Source organism: Amphiprion ocellaris, chromosome 20 (assembly GCF_022539595.1).
Source record: "Amphiprion ocellaris isolate individual 3 ecotype Okinawa chromosome 20, ASM2253959v1, whole genome shotgun sequence".
NCBI classification, from domain to species: domain Eukaryota; kingdom Metazoa; phylum Chordata; class Actinopteri; family Pomacentridae; genus Amphiprion; species Amphiprion ocellaris.
Window position 1 is genome coordinate 9,028,539 of NC_072785.1, and position 23,010 is coordinate 9,051,548.

Below are 23,010 nucleotides of genomic sequence, written 5' to 3' on the forward strand. Positions count from 1 at the left end.
TTTTTTAAAGGTTTAATAATCTAATTTAATGTTTTGTATTTTTTTAAAATGTTTAATGTTCTTCCTTTAATTTTATTTTTTAAATGTTTAATTATCTAAAATATTTCATCTTTAATGTTTAATATTTTAGTTTACAAAATTTTGTTTAATTTCATAATTACATGTTTTGTACCTTCTGTTTAATTATTTAATTAAATATTTTGTCTGTTTAATACAATTTAATTGTATTTAATGTTTAATTTTCTTTTTAAAAGTTTTGTTGTATTAAATGTTTTTTTCCTTTGATTTAATTGCTTTTTTAACATAGTTTATTTCTTTAATCTTTTTTTTCTGTCAAGATTTTAACCTCAACCTTAGAAATGAAACAAACCCTTAAATCACAATGAAAATACTTCTGTTGTCACAGTCATGACTTAGTCAATTATTCAGTTCATCAATTCAACTTTATTTGTTTAGCACCTTTCACACAGATGACAAAACTAAACAAGCAAAGACAAAAAACTACGCTAAAACTATGATTGAAACTCAAAAACATTTAAAAAAAAAAAAAAAAAAAAAAGATTTAACATCGTAATAAAACATGTTCAGGGGATGGAGGGAGTTTATTGACGTCTTCTTGGGCTCACATGGAAAATCATTTAAATTATAAACTTGATATTCAGTCTAAGGAGACTGCAGAGCGACAGAAGAACCAACAACATCTCCTGTTTTCTCCTTTAATGAGTCGACTCTTCTTGTGCTTTCAGACCAAAGAACTACAGACTCTTAACAACCTGCTCAAACTCTTGGTACAGGACCTCACCACACGGGTCAAGAAGGTTTCCGTCTCATTTCTACACTGAAGCTCACCTTCTCCTGCTCAAACTGCTGACAAATGTTTCTGCTGCTCTAAAGTCTGGGCTCCAGAACTTCCTAAAAACTCTCAAAGTCTCTTCTGCTGCAGGTTGCTTTGTAGAACTGTTCCAGAAAACCTCACTAAACCACATGGAGGGGCCTCAAGATAGTCGTCCAAATGAAACTGTACAAAAACCAAACTAGCACAACCCAAACGCTAAAGTCTCCTGCAGCCTACCAGAGAACCTCTTTAAACAGAGAATCAGGACAGGAACTCTTACCTTCTGGGAAACCAACGCTGGTTCACAAACAAGAATACAGAATGTGTCTGACCAAAAACCTCTAAAGACTCACTACAGCCAAGATAAAGACACAACTCAGCTGCATCAAATCCACTAATCACTGCACACATTAGCACCATGTGCTAACTGTGGCTAAAGAACCACATTTACCAAGACAACTATCCAGAACAAAGCCCTAAAACACACCAAGAAACACATTAAAGACAATTTTACTGCTGGAAGCTGCAAGCCATCGCCTAAAGAACAAACTAAACCAACGGAGCCAAACCCGGTTCAGTGGTGAACAGAAGCAGAGGAAATGTTTGTCTGCAGCTAAATAAAGCAGGAAGACACTGAGCTGCTCAGGTGTTCCTAATAACACCAAGCAGCCACCTGGACAGCCAATAGGAACACAGCTTACTGGAAGTCCAGAGGGCTGGGTTAGTCAAGTAAATTTAGTTTAAAGTTGAGGCAGAAAGTTAATAAAGAAAGTTGAAAACCACCTTCTGATACCTGAAATCTCTGAGTTTTCACACAAAGAACGCCTGAACATGTCAAACTGGTTTCATAGTAGAACCCTCATTTTAAAAACGTCATAGTATGGTGTGTTGCTCAAAAAACATTACGACCCGGCTGTCTAGGGCCGCCGAGGAGCAACACAAAAACAGGACAAACACTGGTTTCCAGGGGGTTAGGCGGGTATTTATTTGAAAGAGGAAGTTTACAACAACACAACATGTGAGCAGAAAAATCACAGTCTGTCTTTAGTTCAGCTGAAAATGTTAGTTTTTGTCTTTTTTATTGACTAAACTTTTCAGGAAGTAGATGAAGAATAATTAAAGCTCTCATGTAGAAGTCCAACTTACTTTGGATCCTTGTGGAGAGTTTAATCTTAGAGTTTGTACAGCTGTTGAGTTTTTAGAGTCACATAGATTGTTTTGACATTTAATAACCGAGTCCTGAAATAAAATTACAGTTGTGGATTTCTGTCATTTAGTCTGGACTAAACAAATAACAGCAGCATAAATCTCAAACATCATTATGAGGAGTCTGGATTGAGGTTTCTCACTTGATAATGATCAAAACATAAAATTTAGGTTGGTTTAAAGGAATATTCCACCTTAAATCTTTGAATGTTGACCTAAAAGGCTGGTTTCAGGAAGCATTCCACCTACAAGGTGCTCACACATCCACCTTAAAGGAACATTCCACCAAAAATCCCTGGACATGCACCTAAAATGTTGGTTTAACCGAGTATTCCATCCAAAATCCTCAAAGAGACCTGAGGGGCTGGTTAAAAGGAATATTCCAACTAAAACCTCAAATATAGACCCGAAAGGGTGGTTTAGAAAAAATCCTTCAATGTAGACCAAAAAAGTTAGTATGGAGGAATATTCCACCTGAAATGTAGACCTGAGAAGTTGGTTTAGAAGAATATACCATCCTAAACATCCTTAAATGTAGACTAAAAGACAGTTTGGAAGAAAATTCCACCTAAAATCCTCCAATGTAGACCTAAAAGGGGAGTTTAATGGTATATTCCACCTAAAATTCACTACTGTAGACCTTGGAGGTTGGTCTGATGGTATATTCCACCCAACATCCTTGAACATAAACTTAAAAAGTTCGTTCGAAGGAATATTCCAGCTAAAATTCTTCAATGTAGACCAAAAAATCTTGGTATAAAGGAGTATTCTATCTTAAATGTAGACCTATAGGATGGTTTGGAGTAATATTCTACTCTAAAATCTTCCAATGTAGACCTAAAAGGTTTATCTGATGGTATATTCTACCCAACATCCTAGAACATTTACCTAAAAGGTTGGTTTAATAGTATATTCCCAGAAGAACCCTTGAACATTGGGCTTAATGGTATATTCCACCCAAAATACTTGTACATATACCAAGAAGTCAGTGTAAAGGAAATGTAGACCTAAAAGGATTGTTTAAAGGAACATTTAAACTATTAATTTCATTATTTAATAATCTGTTATCAGTCAGAACCCTGGCAAACTTATTTTCATCAGTTTTTTTAGTGGAAGTCACAAATAGAGGAGCTCTTGGTTTTTCCCGGCGTTAGTGAGTCCAAAGCTGCTGTTTCAACACAGACACGTTCACATGCATCCACAAACCTCTCAGCACTCAAACACCCACAGACAGGAGGCCGGCTGAGCCGAGGCTCGGCGGCGTCCTCAGACCCACGAGTCGGGGAGTCGGTGAACTTGTTGGTCCGGTTTGAAGGCCTCCGTGTGGTCCAGTAGAAGTCCACGTAGTCGGTGTTGGCTTTGAACCGCAGCGACTGGCCTCCATCAGGTGGACCGGCTCGTCCTCGTAGGGCTCCTCCTGTAGCCTTGAGGGGACCACAGGAACATTCAGTAGCTGTTGGAGTTCTTCCTGTCAGGCTCGTGGTAGAACAGCCCTGAAGTATCTTGTACTTGTCTTATCTGGAACAATCTAACAGCCTAAACTGTCAGCAGCGGTGTAAGGAAGCAAACACACAGGCATAGATTAGGACTCAAACTACATTTATTTTAGAAAACAAATCAGCTTAGAGGCATTTGTTCGCACATGTGGGTGAATAGGAGGCCGTCCAATCAGATTCGAGGTCTTCACTCTGTAGGTTGGTTGTTCGGTGAGACTCTTGGACCTCCATCAGCTGACGTGGATGTTTGATGGTCTTCCTCTCTAGTGCCAGATGATTCATCCATGAATTCAGCAGCTACAGACTGTTGAGATACATGGAGGTATGAGATCCCAGAATCAGCCACAAGAGTGAGACTCTGGCAGAATAGCAGCAAAATAAGGGAACATTGTGATATTATAACCTGTGATTTATAAATAATGACATAACCCAATGAATGTGTTGAAGCTAACTCAAATGTCTTCATAATCTTTAAGAAGTAACTAATTCAGAACAGCAGCTCACTGTGAAAAGTGATGATTTTGATTAATATGAGGAACTGATGCTTTATAAAATTGAAAAGCTTTTAAGAGTTTTGATTACTATGAAACTGAGATGTTTTAGAAAGAGTTTTGATTACGGTTAAACTAAGAGGTTTTTAACTTAGTAATGAAGTGAGAAGTCAAGAGCTAAGGTGAACTGGGGTCAAGTTCACAGTAAAGGTTATTAAGCTTGAAATAGACTTCAGGGATTTTTGTGAGTCTGACATCTGTTTCTCCATTTCCTGATCAGGAGCCTGTTTTGAGTTGCAGATTGAAAAGGTACATTAACAGAGAAGTGAGACTGAGTGGAAGGGCCCAAACAGTCCAAAATAGATAGTTCCTCAAACATGGAGGGGTCTTAGGATGAGTTTGGGGGGGGGGGGGTCTGGCGAGACAGTCCAAACAGGTGGTTTTAGTTCCTCCAGAGCACGCAGAGGCCATGAGGTCAGTGGATGGGAGCAGTGCACGAGTGAGGAGGGTGATGGATGCTGTCATCACGTATGTAAATTAAGTGTGCTGTCATTGCAGTCAATGCATATGCAAAAGGTTCAGTTGTTGTATAAGTTACACTGCATCCAGACACGAATTGGGAGTTGTTGCGAGGTGGTCACTCGTTGCAAGCCAGGGTAGAAATGCTCTGAGCAAAGGGGATTTTACCACGTAGCTCGGACGGGGGATTCAACATGATCTGCAAAGGAATAACCGTTCTACTGGAATTATGGACTAAAGGACTGCTCTTTCTGCACTGTTTGAGGATTACGAAAGACTGTGATCTAAAAATAACGCTGACTGAAGGAACATTACTGAACTCTACTATTTCCGTGAGGAACAACACCAGAATGGATTAACAAAGTTTTCACTGGCCCAAACAACAAAAATGGATACAAGCAGATCTAAAACTGGAACAAACCCACTCCACATTCCCCTGGAGCAGGGTCCCAGTGGCTCGTTGGTCTTCAGGTGAGCAGCCGGTGTGGCCACACCGACTGCTCTCCCCCTCCAAATTACATAGTCTGGGTGATTATTACTCTTCTTAGATAAAAGCATAGTTCCAGTTAGGAGTCATGTTAAGAAATTGGAAGAAAATTAATGTTTGATTGATTGATGATTAAGAGCTTATGCTGCGCCCTTGCTGAAATTATAGTAAAACATTTATCCTGCAATTAAAGTTAACAGATTGGAAATTCTATTTATTCCTATCATGATGATGAATTAATCATATATATCTTCTCAGGTTGTAGAAAGTCAGGTTAATGTGTGCATTATATCTAAACAGGTTCTGAAAGGTTACTAGTCTTTGGGGCCGAGGGTGGCCTTTTTCAAACCTATCCCAGGGGTTTTCTATTCCTAACCTCTACACTTTAACCTAGCAACTTACCAAGTGCCAAACCCATGAGAGGAGAGCTGCCGTTAACAGACGTGACTGGTAATTATTTAACGACTCAAAAGGGGCTACTCAGTTAGATTAGTTATCAGAGGACGCGGGATAGACGTCTGGATGGAGGCAGTAAGAAGCTAGGCGAATTCCCTCGCTCTGACCAGCTTAACCATTCCTCAGATCCCATCTGGGTTAGACCCTCTGGGCTGCAGGAACCGGATCCGTTAGATGGAGAGCTGGTCCAGTAATTCTCTGACAACTAATTAATTAATTTATTTAGTTAATTCAGAGGATTTACTGCCAGAACTTTTTGGGTTTTAACAAGACTGAAATGAAGCTCATGCTGCTGTTACTGAATTCCTGTTCCAGATCAAATGTTCAGAGCTCTTCTTGAATGCAGCCGTCTGCTGTCTGGATAGTTTTTCTTATTGTAGTCTTCAATAAAGTCTTTTTCTCATGTCAGGATGTGGTGAGACTCTTTCTCAGTCGCTGCAGACGTCCCTCATTGTGCATCTCCAGAGAAGAAACAGAAAAACTGGTCACTGCTTCAGCATCACAAACACTCTGCAGCATTGAGAGTGTTTTAGGAATTCATTCATTGTGTTGTAAACTTTGAAGGAGCAGAAACTTTACAGCTGCCAAAGATATGAGCTCCAATTCTGGATGTTTTAGGAAATGAAGTTCATCAAATGAACACTTGATTTTTGCTGATAACTCTCATTAAATTACTGAAGAAATCTAGCATAAAAACCTGTAAACTCTCAGGCAGCTTTTGTTAAAGTTTGTCTATAATTCTATCATCATGTTCTGGAACCAGGACTCTGCAGAAGTTCCTTCAATCAGATACTTGTGTGTTTCTATTTAAGGCCTCAGGTTTGAACGTACAGCAGAGGACTAGAAAGGAATGATTTTAATATTTACATCAGTCCAGTTTGGCGCAATGTTTGGCGTGAAAATTATTAAAATTTTGATTTAGATAGATTTGTGTCAAATAATATTGTAGAGTCTCACTTAAATATATCCAAATGAGTTCAGTGTATTTACATTTTATAGAATATTTGATTTCTTAATCTCAATACTGTACGGTCTGACCCTAAATATTATAATAATGATGTCAATTTAAATAATATTTTAGTGCAGAGTCATAAACTTTAATCAGCTAAACTTAAATAATAAATATCACTGTACAATCTTAACCTGAACATTCATATTATTGAGGTCTTAACTGGAATATTTCTAATATAAATATTTTTGTATTGTGCTGATAAACAACAATAACCCGACTTTCAGATAATATTTGTTGTCTGTGATCGTGAGACTAAATTCCTCCACATTCTGGAACTGGACTGAATTTCCCAAAATGGAAACATGGACAGAATTTAACACTCATATATCCTTGGCAAAGCTAAAGTTTCTGCTTCTTACCAAAGTTCATAACAGAAGTAAAGATTTTAATGTAAAACTTCACGGATGACTGCTGACCACAAGTATTCTGATCAATACTTTATGATCAATATCAGGACAGATGTTACAACTCCAGCTGTTGCATTAGACTGCAGTTATTCACAGAGAAATTAAAACATCACATTCCTCATGAAAACTAGATGGGACTTTTATTAAATAAAGTGTTGGTGAATAAACAGTGTAAAAAGTGCAAAGCAGCTCCATTAAATCAGGAGATGTGAGACTTCCACAGCATGGATCACCATCTGCTGTGTTGATTCATAGCTGAATGTCAGAATGAACTGAGCTAGAAAAGCTGCTTTGAGCTGCAACATTACAGTCTGACAATCCAACACCATCACAGTTTTCATCTGGTTGTTTTGCTCCAACATGCTGTGAAGTTCAGTTTTTACCTGAATCAATACAGAGATTCTATTTCCAACCAAGACTGGAATAAAAATTAGAATGTTATGAGGTTATTAATGCAACTAAATCCTTTCAGATGGAAGGATTTACTTCTAAGTTCTAATTCAAGTTTCAGTTGGAGCACATTGCATTCACAAAGAACAACAGCAAAACCTTCATAGCAACATTTAATAAACCTAAAGCTTCCCTGTTGGCTCATTGGTGGAGTTTGTTACTGAGCATCTGAACCTTAAATCCAGTGAGACGACCATCTTCAGTCGAGGCCAGTCAGAGAACTTCAAGACCTTCCATCTGCTGGACCAGATGTGGCATCATCTCCCTCTGAACATCTGGATGACAGGAGAAAAGACAGAAATCAAACACAGATCACAGAAATACAATTTATTCACTTTCATCATTTTATAAAAGTAGCATGAACTTTATTAAAACTTGACAACATCAGTAATGAAAGTAAATGTTTTTATCTCATGTTGAAGCTAAATTTAAAGTCAGTTTTAATGACAGTTTATCCTGAGAGAAGTGAGAATGGAGCTTTTCTTTCCTTTTTAGAATATTCCCTCAAAATATTCTGTTTATTATTGGCTTTATAAGCATTTTTCTTTCTTTATTTATTTTTAAATACCTCAGACTGATGCACTTTGCTGGTTTGCAGATAATTTCATGTACAATGACAATAAAGATCTTCTATTATAACATATTTTGCTAAAACAAGAACTGCAAACCTTTGCAACCATCTCTCAGTCTGCAAAATTCAAACTGCTACAAAGAATTATCTGATGTAGTTATTATTATAATCTTTACTGAACCAGCCCTGGAATTAATAAAAATCTGTATATGGATAGGATTTTCTCTGATGGGACCACTATGGAAGCCGTAGTAACAATTAACTATCCTTTGAAGGGAAAGATTAGGTCTTCATTCAGGTGGATAAAAAAAATGCTCTCCCTAAAAAAAAAAAAAACAAAAAAAACTGTGTACAATAAAGTAAATCTCTTCTGCACTGCACACATACTACACTTTTGTATAACTCTGGATGTCAGAGTAAAGGCAGACAGATCCACTGATCAGCCACAACATTCTGACCACTGACAGCTGAAGAGAACAACATCCATCATCTTGTTCTAATGTAACGTTCTGCTGGGAAACCTTGACATTCATGTGGATGTTTGACATGTACCACCATCTAAACACTGCAGGACAAACAACCCCCTAGTCTCCATGGCAACAGCAGTCCTTGATGCCAGCTGCCACCCTCAGCAGGACAAACTAAAACTACTCAGGAGTGGTCCGAGGAAAACGACAGAGCTAAGCTGTTCACCTGGGTTCCACACTCCCCACATCCAGATCTGATTGAGCATCTGTGGGATGGTCCAGGATCAGCCTGGTCTAGGTAGGACCCACCCTGCAACCCACAGGATCCACAGAATCCACAGGACATCCCCAGAGGTTCTGATGAACCACTGGGTCAGAGGAGTTTTAGCAGCATAAAGGGACCAACACAGTATTAGTCAGGTGGTCAGAATGTTATACTGTTATATTGTCATGTTGATTATATGATCAGTAAATGTTACCATCAATTATAACGTCCACATTGATCAGGAAAAAAATAAACTATCAGTTCATTCAGAAACTGTGGGGTTAAACCTAAAAACACAAACCTCATCAGCAGTTTGTTTCAAAGCAGAACACCAGCCGGTTTTCACTAAAGAAGCTTTCAGAGCAACAATTAAATGACAGTTTTGTTCTCATTAAGTTCACAGAGTCTGAGTCAGCCAAAATAATGTAAACACACATCAGGAAAAGAAAAACTTTTATAAATATTTCATTTGTATAAGTACTTCTATACATATAGATACCTCTTTCTAAGTTTGATCAAATCACGATAACTCTGTGTCCTGTTGTACGATGTTTTCCCAACAGATGGCGCTACCCTCATGAATGGAGCATCAACAAGTAGGGCTGCCACAAACGACGCGTTGACTAATCGCCTGAGCACGATACGTCATCAAAAGCAGAAGTGAGCGCGCAATGCAACAGAAATCACCGTCCGAGTGGAGCGCGGAACACGCATGGACATCCGCGCTGTATCGTGCATATATAGTATATGCATATATTATATATGCACAATACAGCGTGGACATCCGCGTTTACGATACAGCGCGGATATCCGCGCCGCATCGTGCATATACTATATATGCACGATACAGCGCGGATGTCCATGCGTGTTCCGCACTCCACTCGGACGGTGATTTCTGTTGCATTGTGCGCTCACTTCCGCTTTTGATGACGTATCGTGCTCAGGCGATTCGTCGACGCGTCGTTTGTGGCAGCCCTATCAACAAGTGACGTCTACAACACAACAGAAATGTCTGGAAGCCAGTGGCCACCACTTTGAGCACCTCTTGTAATTGTAGAGGCCAAAGATAACTTTTATTAATCTCGTGATGTCTGAATAAATTTGGTATTGAAATATTTATGCAAGTTTTTCTTTTCCTGATGTGTGTAAACATTATTTTGACTGACTCTGTATAATGGGTTTCTGACAGGTCACCAGGCAACATCTTTTTATAATAATGACAAACATACCTGCATTCTACAGGAGTGATTTTCCTCATGTGCAGGTAAAGAAGTGTGAGGAGCTTAGAGATGACAGGAGCAGGAGTCATCCTCACTAATTCAGCTTCCACCTAGAAACAGAAAGACCACAAACAAACACACTGATATACTCTCAAACGTTCAACCTCACAGCCTCAAAATATCTGTTTAAGTGTTGTGTTTCTAAATTCTGCTGAAAGTATTGACAGACATTCTCTTACAAGGTTGTGTAAAAAGCAGTCTGTCCTCTGAGCTACTGAGAAATCTTCCTGAACAAAGTTTCTACGTGTAAATCGGCTCAACAAAAACTAAAGCCTCAGTCAGAGATAACAGGTATTGCAAATTATAAAGAACTTTCTTTGTTAACTCAGACTTTCTGCTTCAACCTCACATAAAAAGGGGAGTTTAACTCTTCAGGTGACTGAAAATGAACGGCTTGTGCAGTTCTAGACCCAAAAGTAGGATGTTTCATCTCATGTTTTACTACAAATACATGCAATAATAAATTTATACAATGGCTGGTTGTTAGTTTATTCACTATTAATGTCATTTTATATACTGGATTGAACTTGAGCAGTGGAAGAGAGAAGGAAATTAATGAAATTATGGAGATTCAGAGAGGTAATGTTGCACAATGTTAAGCTCGGTTTAATTCAAACCAGCTGAATGTTAAACTTCAGTGTCGGTGAATGGGTTTCAGTTAACCTTAAAGTAAATTAACTTTTTTAAAAGCTAAAATACACAGCAGAGAAATACAGGTTGAGAAGTTCATTCTAATAATGAGGACCGCTTCAGCAGCAACTAACACAGGTGTTCAGGGATAAGTTAGCCACCTGTGTTAATTAGCCCGCTAGCTAACTTAGCCGCTTAGCTAGCTAACGCGTCCGGACCAACTGCTCAAACACGACAAAACACAACTCTTCACAAGTCGCTGACTTAACGTACAACAACACAACGCTACAGGTTAGAAGTATTTATCTCCTTACCGTGTTTTACTCCAAAAACAAGATCAACAGCAGCCAGAGATGCTACCAGACGTGCCGACCATAGATAGACTAGATACGCTAGCGCGCTGTCTTCTATATTATCTATGGTCTGACCAATCACTGCTCTCTGGCTCCGCCCTCTGAGAATCTTGTTGTCGTTTGGCTCCACACTTGCTGATGACCATTTCCGGTCTCAGAAAATGAAAAAAACTTACCTTTTTTCGTTTCTGTCTCTTACTGATTTTTTTTTTTGTTATTCTAAATATAAAATGAAAATCAAAGCATTTTTAAAATTTCGTACATCCCCTTTTGAAAAGGAAAAATGCCTTGTATTTCAATATTAATTTTTGTATTTTAAAACAAAGATCAAATAACCACTCGTTTTTTGTTTTTCAATACCCGTTTCAGAACGGAAAATCATATTGCCAGATAAATACACGGATTACGGACCTTTAATGACTTTTGAATTTTGTTCCTTTATTCATATATTTTTACAATATATAATGTATCATCAAATATAATTAGCATATGTCAGCATGATAATACACTAAATTACGATGGTAAACCTTGCAAACTTTATAGCAGCATGTTTGTAGCATTAAGTTTAGAACAGCCTTACAGATCTGCCTTTATTGCTGCAGACTGTTGTTAATTATTAGCTGCAGTCTGTTGGTATTGGTTTCTTTGGTTTTTCTTTCTTTTTGTGCTGTCTGAGTATGTAGGAGGCGTTTTTTTTTTCAGCTATAACTGTAAAACTATTCAATGCTCATGCACACACATGCTCACTGGCCTCATGGGTACACGGTGTGCAGGGCAGAGATGGAAACACGATGCACCAAACACAGTGAACAAAGCTAAAGGTAAATCCTCCCAGTTGGGTCATTTGACAGGAATGTCATTGTTACAACTCTTCTATGGCCTCCACTGGTGCCCTTTGCAGCTCAACAGTCACAAGCTTCCTCCAAGTTTCAAAGCACATTCCCCACCCCCAACTCCGCCAAGACCCTTTTTCTTGCAAGTTACAACCAATCAGGTTTAGGGTGGACGAGCCAACAGCCAATTAGAAGCTTGTCCACCTCACCAGGCACTCCTCTGTCCAGCAGATTGTAAACAAATGGGAGGTCCATGTGCCTGAATGTTCCTCTCCCCTGAGCTGGAGCTGTGAGCAGACATGTGAGAGCAGAGGGTGGAGTAACAAAGAGCGAAACACAGAGAGGAGACACCGGGATCAGGTGGAGACACAGTGGCATGGGAGGGGTCACCCACACTCGCATGCAACATGTTTCCAAAGGGGTTTAGCTGCATTGTATGATGTAACACATGCATGCACACAACTGGAATGCAGCTTCGGAGGAACATTTTGGTGGTTAACGTGCATCTTTCTGTCTTGCTTCCGAACAAATAGGGACAGTAAGTCTGCATCAGCTGGTTTTGCCTGTTTCTTCCAATGCTAAAGGTCTTCATTCCAGTTTCACCCTGACTGATTTGTGTTTACTACAATAGAAAAAAAAAAACAGGCTGTCAGTAACAAAGACGTTGCTCAGAGTGTGCATGTATTTTCCATCGCTTCAAATGACTCAGCTGGTTCCATGACGCACACATGCCGTGTGTTTTGAAATTTGAGCAGCAACCCTTCAAAGAAAGCAGGCAATCACTTAAGAACACAATAATTTATTGGCTTATTTTATAGAGCACAAAATACACCAGAAATAGCTACAAAAATACAGCTAATACAATTAATAAATTAAGTGTGGCCACTTTTTATCAAAAAGCAAACACTCCTGAAGGCACAAAGAGTCTTGACTGTGCTTTTTTTTTCAGCACAATCAATTAAAGCAGACAGTTCACTCCGTGTCTTCCTGAATCTTGAACTTTAACAAGAACACATTGTGCTTTAAAGCTCCCTCTGCAGTTTTTTGGATCTGCAACACCACTAAGTCCTGTGTGTCTTTTAACTCAAACATCATTTCCATTACAGTTTCCATGGAGACAATTCCTCCGCAGGTACAGCTGCTCATTTCAAGAACGCTGCACGCCCAGTCTTTTCTAAAGAAGCATACAAGTATTGTATATGCATACCACACATTCATTGACACACACATACACCTCTACTCTCCTGGAACACTCCCACATCAGAACACAGGAATGTCGGGGATAGTTTCACCACTACAACATTCCAAGTCTTCAAGGTAGCAGCTGGGGTGCGGACACATTACTTGTAAAAGCTAATGCTCCTCTTAATGATCCATGTCACACCCCATAAACATTGCAAGTACTCAAACAGCAGCACAAAACAGAAGCTTAGACCGTTTTACTGACATTGTGAAGAAAACAATGTGGCCTGAATGCGAGTCTGCTTCTCCGTCTGTATCTTTTGCACAAAAACAGATTCTAGAAACTCCAGTCCAACTGTTTTACTGAGAGCAAGTCCTTGGTTCCTGCTTGTCATCAGTCAGGATTGTACACTGGGGCGAGTTCACTCCAGGTCATCCCTGCTTCAGCATCAAGATCCCTCAGTTTATCAGTATCTGGACCCAGACAGCTGTTGTTTTTTGTTTATTTTTTGTTTTTTCAGAGTAAGCAGACCCTTCAGCGCTCCTGCAGGACCAGTTCAGGCACCCACTGATCCAGGCGTCGACTCTCCTGGCAGTAGATCCCCACTTCTTGTAGCCTGCAGTGGTCTGCCTGAGGGTTCTGGATGGAAGAAACAAGCAAAATTACATTCAGACTTCCAGCAGGTAGCAGAAACATTTCAGTTCGGCAGCAAAAATACTCTCCACTTTGGCCTCTCAGTTACATAAGAGATGAGCTGTTGTGCTGAGTCAACACACCGTAACCAGAATGCAGTGAAGGTCTCCACACTCCTCCTGGTTCCTGTTGGCATCCACAGCTCCGAGCAGCTGCTGGAGCCGCTGCACGCCAGAGACTCGCAGGATGGTGATGCCGCTGTCGCAGCAGAAAGACTGTAGCAGCGTGAAGTGGATCTGCAGTGCCACGTCGTCCTCATCGTCAGCTGCCAGGACGCACAGGACCACACTGTCCGGGTCTCTGAGCAGGAAAATAAAGAAAAATTAAAACTCGCAGTCGCATGTTTGGGAAAGTTAAGCTGTGAGGTGTTATTTTCAGGAAGACTATAGAAGCACATACACATATAGAAACATTAGATGTATTATAAAGCAAAATTAGGCAGTTTCAACTCACGCATTGAGAAGTTTGGCTGATTCATAGATGCCAACAGTGAGGCAGTCCTGTTTCTGAGCTGTTACCAGCAGCTCCTCCAGAGCCAGGCCTACAGACTGCATCCTGAGGGGGGAGAAAGAACAATTAGTCTTTTGTATTTGCAGTAAAGCCCAATCAATTCTGGACTTACTGCAGTTTGTTTGCCAAAGATAGACATATTACTTTGTCAATGCAATTTTATTTATTTATTTTTTTTTTTTAAATAAAAAGTTGCGTTTTAGGGGCTTAGTTTTTGCTTTACAGAAATGTACATGCAGTGTAAATGAGCATTACTGATGTTTGTGCAACATGCATGCATGCATGCATAGTACTGTCTAAATTTTCCATTTTGAATGCATATGGCCTGAGCTCAAAATAATTCATGCATCAACTTTCAATTTCGCCTTTCATGGCTTAAAAAGATTATAGCATTTCGACCACTCAGATGCAGAAAGTCTTTGCACGAAAGCCAAATAAATCCAAGCTCGCAAACACACACAGGTTTAATTACATCAGCATCAGCAGTTCAGGTAATTCAAGGGTCAAAGAACGGGAAGCATTCCTGTCCAGCACATGAGCTCCATGCACATGGCTCAGACGGACCAAACACCGACACTCTGCGTGCGGAAAAACCGAGCAACAACTCTCACCTGTTCTCAATGGGGCCAAAGCTTTCCTCGGGAATCATGTTTGCAAGTCAAAAATTAATCCCCGTGCGTAAAAGCGTGACAGCACAGTCCTCTAAGGTTTGGATATTCCCAAAGTGCGTCCTACAACCACCGACAAGTTCGCTGCGTTTTGTTGTTGGCAACGTTGCGCCACAGTCTTTATACCGGAGCCGAGAGGAGGGCGGCACCGAAACCAGCCGAGTTCTGCAATTGGCTCAAACGCAGAAGCAACGTTTCTCTTTGTCGTGTGGGCTCGTGGGTTTATTTGTTTGGTTATATTAAGAGATTACGACACGAAAGTACATTTGCTTTGTCACTCTGACACAGTGATCAAAGTTGTTCTTCAGGAAATTGTGCGATTACAAGGAAATTCATCTGTAAATACAAATGTATATAAAATGATACTGTTGGACCTTCTGATAAATTATGCAACATAAGCTTCTTATCTTTTTCATAACATCAAGTTTCCAAAACAGCTGTGATTATGAAATTCTGGGTGACATCTAGTGGTTGGAAAATGAAAGTCTAGATACATAACCATCCCTCTATTGTAAAACTGAGTCACATGAGACTGAAGCATTCAGAACAGCTGCACTTGTGCAAGAAAGACCCTCATGAAAAAAAAAAAACAAGCTCCTTGAGGCATGTTTGAATATTGATTTATTTTATTAATGTGCACTTGGGCGATACCAAGTGTGTAAAACTGGATATAGTTGCATTTTTCAGAAACTCTGGTCACATCTGACCAACTGAGATCTTTTTTTTTATTTTCAGTTCAGCGGAAAACATACATGCAAATGTTTCCAGACATCTGGAACTCAAAGTGGACACAGTAATTCTGGATCACAACATGGTGCAGTTAGCTTTGTAACACTGGGAAGACTTTTCACCCTCATTCTTGCAAAGGTTTAAAAGTTCATTCTTGACTTTGGAAGCAGCAGCTGATGAAATAATCTCAATTCAAAGTCAGATCTGGAGCTTTCAGTAACATCACTGATAGGCTTAGCTGTAACTGAGCGCAATAGTTGCCTTAAATAATTGCCTTAATGCCAATAACAGTAAACAGTCTATTAAATTTAACCTTTCGACAGATAAAAAAAATACACTTCTGTGCAAATTATTAGTTCTGATGCAATCAAAAATAAGGCCATGTATACCTTTCAATCATTTTACAAATTAACTCCATACAAAGTGTAGAAAATAAGAAAAACATTTGTTTTAATTTGTCTGTACGAATTTTGTAGGTTTTTCCGTGATCTTGGGGAACTTGCCACAGCGTCTGATTGCATCTTCATCCCAGATTAATACAATTAAATTGAGTTCAGGGCATTATGGAGGCCAAAGCATCCATTTCAGGACTAGTTGTTCTTCCTATTCACTGAAGATAATTTAGAAGATAATTAGTTCTTTAAGATTCTAGCTGTATCTTTGGAGTTGTTGTTGTACGGCTCAATGAATTTTAGATGCATCACAAGCCTCGCTGATGAATAAGAATCATAACATCCACAACACAACATTTTTGCACATTACTGTACATCAGATTAACAGACTCATTATTCTGATTTTCAGACAACCCGTTGTTCAGTTAGGGCAGGTGGGAGATGATCATTGGATCTGTAGAGATCCAGCTTATCATCCCCGCCTTGATCCTCGACAACCTGGTTTTCAAAAAAGTTGTCGGCGTAGTTGAGCATCTGCTCCACAGCAGCCAACAGCAGCGTGTCAGTGTCCTGCTCCAGCTCCAGCTCCTGGCTGTAGTTCTTCACCGGCAGCACACAGTTCAAAGGGATACCCAGAGAATCGCTCAGCTTATGCGCCTGAAAGGAAACCAGACAAAAGCACACAGATTAAGTTACTAATACCATTAGAGGAAATGTGCATGATAAATCACAAGAAAAACATTACCATCTTTTGGATGTAAGTGCTGCGATAAACATTCTTCAGGTCTTCTCCCACCAGTGGACAGGCCTCATCGACTTTAGTCATCAGCAGAATCTGAGGAATTCCTAACAAAGGGACAAAAGTGAAAAGAAATCTGAAATAAATGACTTGATGAAGACCTGGTAATGGAGAAGATGAATATTTACTCATACATTAGAGCAGATAGAGTCATTAAAGCAGCAATAAAATCTGTGCCTCGGCATCAAAATGTACCTGTAAATAAATTTTTTCAGGCATTGAAATCTTAGCGACAATATCTCAGGAACTATTATAGACAAATTTTTGAGATATTTACTGTTATTTATCATCATGGCATTGATTCAGAATCTGCAATATTGGACAAGTACATTAAATTATATCTGATAATGGGTGAGCTGAAAATGAAAAAAATAAACTAAAGGTGTCAAGAAGTCACATCGTTGAGCACACATCAACAAATGCAGAAGTCAACTAGTAATATTTTCTGAACCATGAACCTGAGATATTGTTGTTCAAATACAGCCTCAAATGTGCAAAGAAAAAAAACTTACTGAAAGTGGGCTGACTTTTTTTCTTTAAATTATTATGGAAAATATTTAACAAGTTAATAAAAAAAATAACATCAAATGAATGCATAACCCTAACCCAGCTGGTTGGTTTTCTTCCGAATGGCAGCAAACTTGTCCCGCATTTTCTGGCTGAGAATTGAGGCCTTGCAGGTGTCGACCACATAAACCACACAGTGAATCTTGTCACTCAAAGTTACGCTCTTCTTGTAGCCGGGAGCATCTGCCAGGAGAGGCCCAGACGAACTAAACTGAAGGATCAAAAATATTCGTCAGTCGGCCGCCTGCATTCTCTGTGCTAAAGCAGTTACACAAAGATGTATGCAAGGAGGTTAAATATCAGACCTGATAGCGATCCTTGATGTGACCCTTGTAGATGCTGACTAAGTCTTCAATGTCCAGACCAGCATCAGGGTTTTCCTCTAGGCCCATTGTGTCACACAAGATCAGAGGAACAGCTCCGCCACCTTTCCCTGCCTTGATGGTGTAGGTGCGAAACTACAGAGGAGACACAAAATTAGGGATGGATAGATTATCAGTCTGGTCAATAATCATGGCCGATATTTGGCATTTTGCAGATTATCTGCATCATTATTTTTACTGGCTGATTATTGATAAATTCAATATGCTACTTCAGGTGTGATGGAGCCTCTTCTTACTGTCTGGAGTCACTCTGTGGTCTCAGAAATGTCTGTCAAGCAGAGACCGCAAAAACTGAACATGAAACACAAGTCGTGGCCACAAACCAGGAAATAAGTCACAGTGGCTAAGGCTATGCTAATGGCTAGTGGCTAAGTTAGAAGGCAGCCACAGTTTACTTTGAAACCGAGTCTGGAAAACAATAATTAATGAAGCTTTAAGATATGGACCTTAGTGGACAATAAACATGACAGAACAGTAAAAGATTAAGAAAACAGAGCAGAACTGCAGGAGATGAACTGGTCAATCTCAGTCGATCCCACATAAACAGAGGCGAGTGTCCAAATTTAATCACTCCTATTTCTATTTTACATATTCAGTTATAGTCACCCTTATTAATGAATAAATCTAGTTATGAATGGCAGGTGGTCTGCCAAAACATGCTGTTAAAAGACTACATTTGATGTACAATATATCAGTCCCAAATATCAGCCTTTCTCGACCACCAATAATTGGCATCAGTATCGGAAAAATCCATATCGGTTGATTCCTACACAAAGTGTATTTTAACTGGACTGTAAAGCATGTGATGTCAGCTTTAGAGTCAAATGAGAAGCTGTTGAGGAATAAAAATCTTCATTAAGGCTGCACAAACCAACTAACAATTCTTTTCCCTTGTTTTTTTTTTACTGTTTATCTCACACTTCAACCACTATATTTCAAGCAAAACACACGTTTCCCCTTCAGCATTCTTACAGATTATCACAGAGAGTAAAATTCTGCCAGCACCTGAGTGGTGACACTCGACTCTGCTGTGCCAGCGATGGCCTGAGACGTCATGTTGCCTCGAAACGCCGAGTTGATGGAGTTGAAGAAGCTGGATTTGCCGGCGCCAACGGGGCCCACCAGCAACACTCGGGCTTGATGCACCGTTTTGATGGCAGGCTGGTAGTTCAGGACGGCCTTCGTCAACTGCTGCTTTTTCCTAGAGGGGAGAGAAATCAGTCAGTTCATCCGTAACCACATTCAATAATGCCACAATATATCTACACATCACACAAATGATAGATATGGTTGTTAACTAAATGTACCATACAGAATTTGGGACCTCTAGTAGCACCATGCTGAAATGTTTTTACAAGTGGATCAACATTTTATTTGTATCGTATCTCGCACTGGCAAGCACACAGGCAGCATTTCATGCTATTTCACTTATTACTAGATTGGGGTGATAATGCAGTAGTATGCCAACAAAATCTGCAAATGGAAGACTGCAAAAAGGAAATTCCTTCCAATTTTTTGCATTTCCTAAAAATATGCTAAATTTGACAGCTAAAGCATTTTGGACACAGATCTAGACAGTAATACTAATATCATTTGCAATATTACTTCTCAATAGTAAGCAGTTTCTGTATCATGTGCAGCATTTCTATCCAGTACAATATGTAATGTGCAATATCTTATATTTCAGTTCCCTGTGTCATATTTCACTATACTGTACAACATTTCATTTTCAGTTGCAACATTTTGATTACATGTGCAATATTTCACTTTCACATACAACATTTTCAATGTAAGCAAACAAAAAAATTACAAACTTGCAACAATTACAATGCATGCGACTTTTTTTTTAAATCTGTTTTTATGAGGAAGGAAATTATTTAAATATTTCAAGGATACACGGTTTGGTTTAGTTTTTGTAAGAAATACTGAATGAATATAATTTTGTACATTTTACACAAAAACTCCCATTTTTGTAACTCAGATTTCCACATACTCATCCGTCCACTGGATGTTCCTCCATGGTTTGGCCAGGAGATCCCCCAAGTCTGCAAGTGAAAAATACATTTAATATAACATGATGACTTATGCTATTGCAACTTTAAACATTCATTCAGTTAATATTCAATTCCAAATCACCATTTGCATATTTTATATCATGTTTGTTTTGCCACAGAAAAGCCTAGTCACGTTCTTTACACTTGCAAAATCCAATTTAGGTGGGAAAATTCTGCTTTAAAAGTTTAACAAAAATGAAATAAATTCTTTGTTTCATAAGACGGTGCTTATTTTCACACACCTTCAACTCGATACACCTCAAAGTCAGTCAGTTCCAAGTTATCTCCGTGCATCTCTGTGTCTTTAAAGTTGAAGCTTGTGCCCGGATTGGACTTTACTGCAGGTTTGTCTTCATGCAGAAACACCAGAGCGCCATAATCTGGACCGCTGTCTGCATCTGTGAAAGCACACTTCCCTGTGATACCTGAAATCTTCAGTGGTTTGTTGCCCTCAGCACTGATACTGTAGAGGAAAGCCTCCTTGTCACTGACTTCCTCTTTACTCTGGGTGTAGTCCTTGGAGGTGTAGGCCCCGAAGACAAACCCGGCGCCGTTGTAGGCGGCGATAACGGTGGGACCTTGTATGTCGCAGCGGCTATGGAAGGCAGCAGCAGTGTAGCCGTGGATGCTGGCTTTGTAGAGCAGGTGGAGTCTGACATGACCAAGGAGGGAGAGCAGCTTGTTCTGCTGATCATTAGAGAGGCTGGATGTGACCACTGGCATGATGGTGAAGAGGGTTCAAAGCAACCTGAAGATGCAGAAATTATGTATAGAAGAATTTCATAATAAGAAATACTTCCCAAAAGAATTCAAAATTTGACAGGTAAGGCATTTTGAACACTTGGATTGAAACACTAATATTAGTTATCCATCCATCCATCCATCCATCCATCCATCCATCCATCCATCATCTATACACCACTGAGGAACCTTCCCAGGAGTGGCCGGTGATCCACTGCCAAAAACTGATCACCCCTCAGTTTACATACATCTACAGCTGCTTGTGTGTGGATCAAACAGCCTTAACATGCAAATACGCATAACTGTATCTGTGGTGACAGCAAAGGTTTGTCCTTGTGAAACTTTAATGTTTCTCCAAACTGAATAATAGTGACCAAAGAAATGCTTGCAGTTATACTCAGGGCTGGCGTTTAGGATTATACTAGAGATGCAACCAATAGTCAATCAGTTTGTCAACTATTAAATTTGTCACCAACTTTTTGATTACTAATTAATTAAAAGATTAAAAAAAAAGTCACAATTCTCTCATCCCAGGTTTTAAAATGTGAATATTCTATAGTTTCTTTCATTCTTTATGACAGTAAACTGAATCTCTTTGAGTGGGGAAAACAAGACATATGAGGATGTCATCTTGAGCTTTGAGAGACTCTGATGGACATATTTCACAAGTTTCTGAGATTTATCAAACCCAAGGACTAATGGATTTATCCAGAAAACAATCGACAGATTGATCAACAGTTGCAATAATGAATGAAATCAAGTCATTTTGGTAAATTAACAGCAATTCAGTCACTTTCTGGTAAGTGGAAAACAACATTAAGTAAGTTAAACTGGTCCTTCAAAGCTATTTCAATTAAAGCTGGTAATAAAAAACAAATACTGAAGTTGTTCATTTTACAGAGTAGGTAAAAATATGCAGAGACTGCCTTTGTGGACAAAAATCAGTCCCTTTTTGGCACAACAACGTCCTCAGTTAAAGTCCATCTACATGCTGTTACATTAGCAAATCCAAAGCAATCCAATAATCTTTAAATATTTAACACTAAAGGATAAGATTCAAGGTTCAAGGCTACTTTATTTAGACCCATGGGTAGATTTGTTTTACAGAAAAAAATTATTGCGTGCAAGCGCATTTTGCAGTGCTATTATGGACATTTGATATGTGATTGTGGAGTGAAAGGGTTAAACTGTTCGACTTAATTTTTATCCCCTGAGGCTTCCGTTGGCTTGTAAATTCAGCCATAAAGAAGAATGTTGCCGGAAGTGTTCTGGTCCTGGAGCAATACGGTAGTTTTACCGTTGTGATGATGTTAGTCAATAAACGCATAAAACAATCTCACGTCCCTTCTTTATGAAGTGGTTATGGCGATAAGAAACTTGGAAGAATTGAGCGTCAAGACTACAGAAGCAAAAACAACCATTACACTGCATTTGGCATTCTACAGGGTGGGCCATAAGTTTCCATACAGAGGAAAAATAAACATTTTATGTTGGACAGCCGTTTTTATTTATAAAATGTGTTCTATATGATTACCATTGTTTCGAAAACACATATTAATACGTGTTTTCCACTGTTGATGAACTTGCATTAGCACAGTTGAAGTTATGCTTGGAAAAAAAATACACATTGTACATTTTCCTGTGTATGGAAACTTATGACCCACCCTGTATTACCAGTCAGACACTGAACCTGACAGGCAGGTACCTGTTTGAGAGACAAGACAAAAGATAAAAAGTGCTTAGTGTTCCACCATTCACCAACACAGCAGCAAGGACAGGTAAAAAGATCAAATGTGGGATATAGGAATTAAATTGTGGATGTGGCCACATGGCATTAAGGCCTCTTTAGTTTCATTTTCACTTCAAAGTCCCATCAAAAACTGAACTGTTTTCTGTCTGTGCTACTTTCACTGTTGCTTCTCAACATCATGCAGATTTCCAGCAGATACTACTAATGTAACTGTCTTTGATTTTAAAGACATTTTCTCTGATGCAGACAGAAAGCCAACCTCACCTGGCAACACCCTGCGGCAAAATCTCGAGCATAAAGTGATTAAAATCTGACTTGCTACACACAAATGTTTCATCTGTACATTAAGGATGTAGTTAGAAGCTATTCAACTTACCAGCAAGAGAGAAAAGTGTTGCAGTAAAATGCAGCAAAACTCTGCGTTCTGAGGTTTGTGTTTCTTTGCCGAGGCTCAAACAAAAGTGAAAGTGCTTTCTCATGCGCAGTCCTTTATCTGTGGTTGTTTTGCTTCCTCTATTACACACTTCCCAGCCTGTAAAACTGACTGTAGTTAGTAGGATGTTGTCCTGAAGCAGGATTCCTGAGATTTATAGATTTTGAAATGCTATATATTAAAGCTAACTGAGAACAAGACTTCCAATAACACTTTAATGTAAATTTGAAAATCCCTTGGAGCCACAAAAAGATGCTATTTTAATATAACATTAAATGCTTCATTCAATTTAACATTAGTTAATGCAAAGGTTATGATGAAAGAATTGCTATTCTAGATCAAAGAATTTG

General features: G+C 39.1%; 3 protein-coding genes across 3 annotated transcripts in view; all 3 read right to left on the bottom strand.

The window, feature by feature from the left end:
• hltf (helicase-like transcription factor) overlaps positions 1 to 14,409 on the bottom strand; it is a 196,027-nt gene extending 181,618 nt beyond the window's left edge. The window contains exon 1 of the mRNA XM_055006149.1: positions 14,399 to 14,409. The gene's annotated coding sequence lies outside the window, so the exon portion shown is untranslated. The remainder of the gene's footprint in view (positions 1 to 14,398) is intronic.
• On the bottom strand, positions 12,542 to 14,916 carry LOC111573443 (growth arrest and DNA damage-inducible protein GADD45 beta-like). Its single transcript, XM_023277606.3, has 4 exons — positions 14,756 to 14,916; positions 14,088 to 14,189; positions 13,718 to 13,934; positions 12,542 to 13,580 (listed from the first exon to the last, which is right to left on the bottom strand). Exons 1-4 carry the CDS (start codon positions 14,791 to 14,793, stop codon positions 13,476 to 13,478), a joined length of 462 nt encoding a protein of 153 aa, XP_023133374.1. The 5' UTR covers positions 14,794 to 14,916; the 3' UTR covers positions 12,542 to 13,475.
• A 500-nt stretch (positions 14,917 to 15,416) lies between these two features.
• On the bottom strand, positions 15,417 to 22,719 carry LOC111573444 (interferon-induced protein 44-like). Its single transcript, XM_023277607.3, has 8 exons — positions 22,604 to 22,719; positions 19,979 to 20,484; positions 19,676 to 19,727; positions 18,688 to 18,883; positions 17,605 to 17,757; positions 17,339 to 17,510; positions 16,679 to 16,779; positions 15,417 to 16,590 (listed from the first exon to the last, which is right to left on the bottom strand). Exons 2-8 carry the CDS (start codon positions 20,457 to 20,459, stop codon positions 16,339 to 16,341), a joined length of 1,407 nt encoding a protein of 468 aa, XP_023133375.1. The 5' UTR covers positions 20,460 to 20,484; positions 22,604 to 22,719; the 3' UTR covers positions 15,417 to 16,338.
• Between the last annotated feature and the right edge of the window lie 291 nt (positions 22,720 to 23,010).

Bases quoted from the DNA above. Each gene is read 5' to 3' on its own strand.
- LOC111573443 (XM_023277606.3), bottom strand. From the start codon at position 14,793: ATGATTCCCGAGGAAAGCTTTGGCCCCATTGAGAACAG. The intron at 14,190-14,755 runs GTGAGAGTTGTT...CTCCCCCCTCAG, and splicing joins TTTGGCCCCATTGAGAACAG to GATGCAGTCTGTAGGCCTGG. The intron at 13,935-14,087 runs GTGAGTTGAAAC...TTTCCTGCTCAG, and splicing joins TCAGCCAAACTTCTCAATGC to AGACCCGGACAGTGTGGTCC.
- LOC111573444 (XM_023277607.3), bottom strand. From the start codon at position 20,459: ATGCCAGTGGTCACATCCAGCCTCTCTAATGATCAGCAGAACAAGCTG. The intron at 17,758-18,687 runs GTGCTGGCAGAA...TCTCCTCTGTAG, and splicing joins AGTCGAGTGTCACCACTCAG to TTTCGCACCTACACCATCAA. The intron at 16,591-16,678 runs GTAATGTTTTTC...GTTTCCTTTCAG, and splicing joins GCACTTACATCCAAAAGATG to GCGCATAAGCTGAGCGATTC.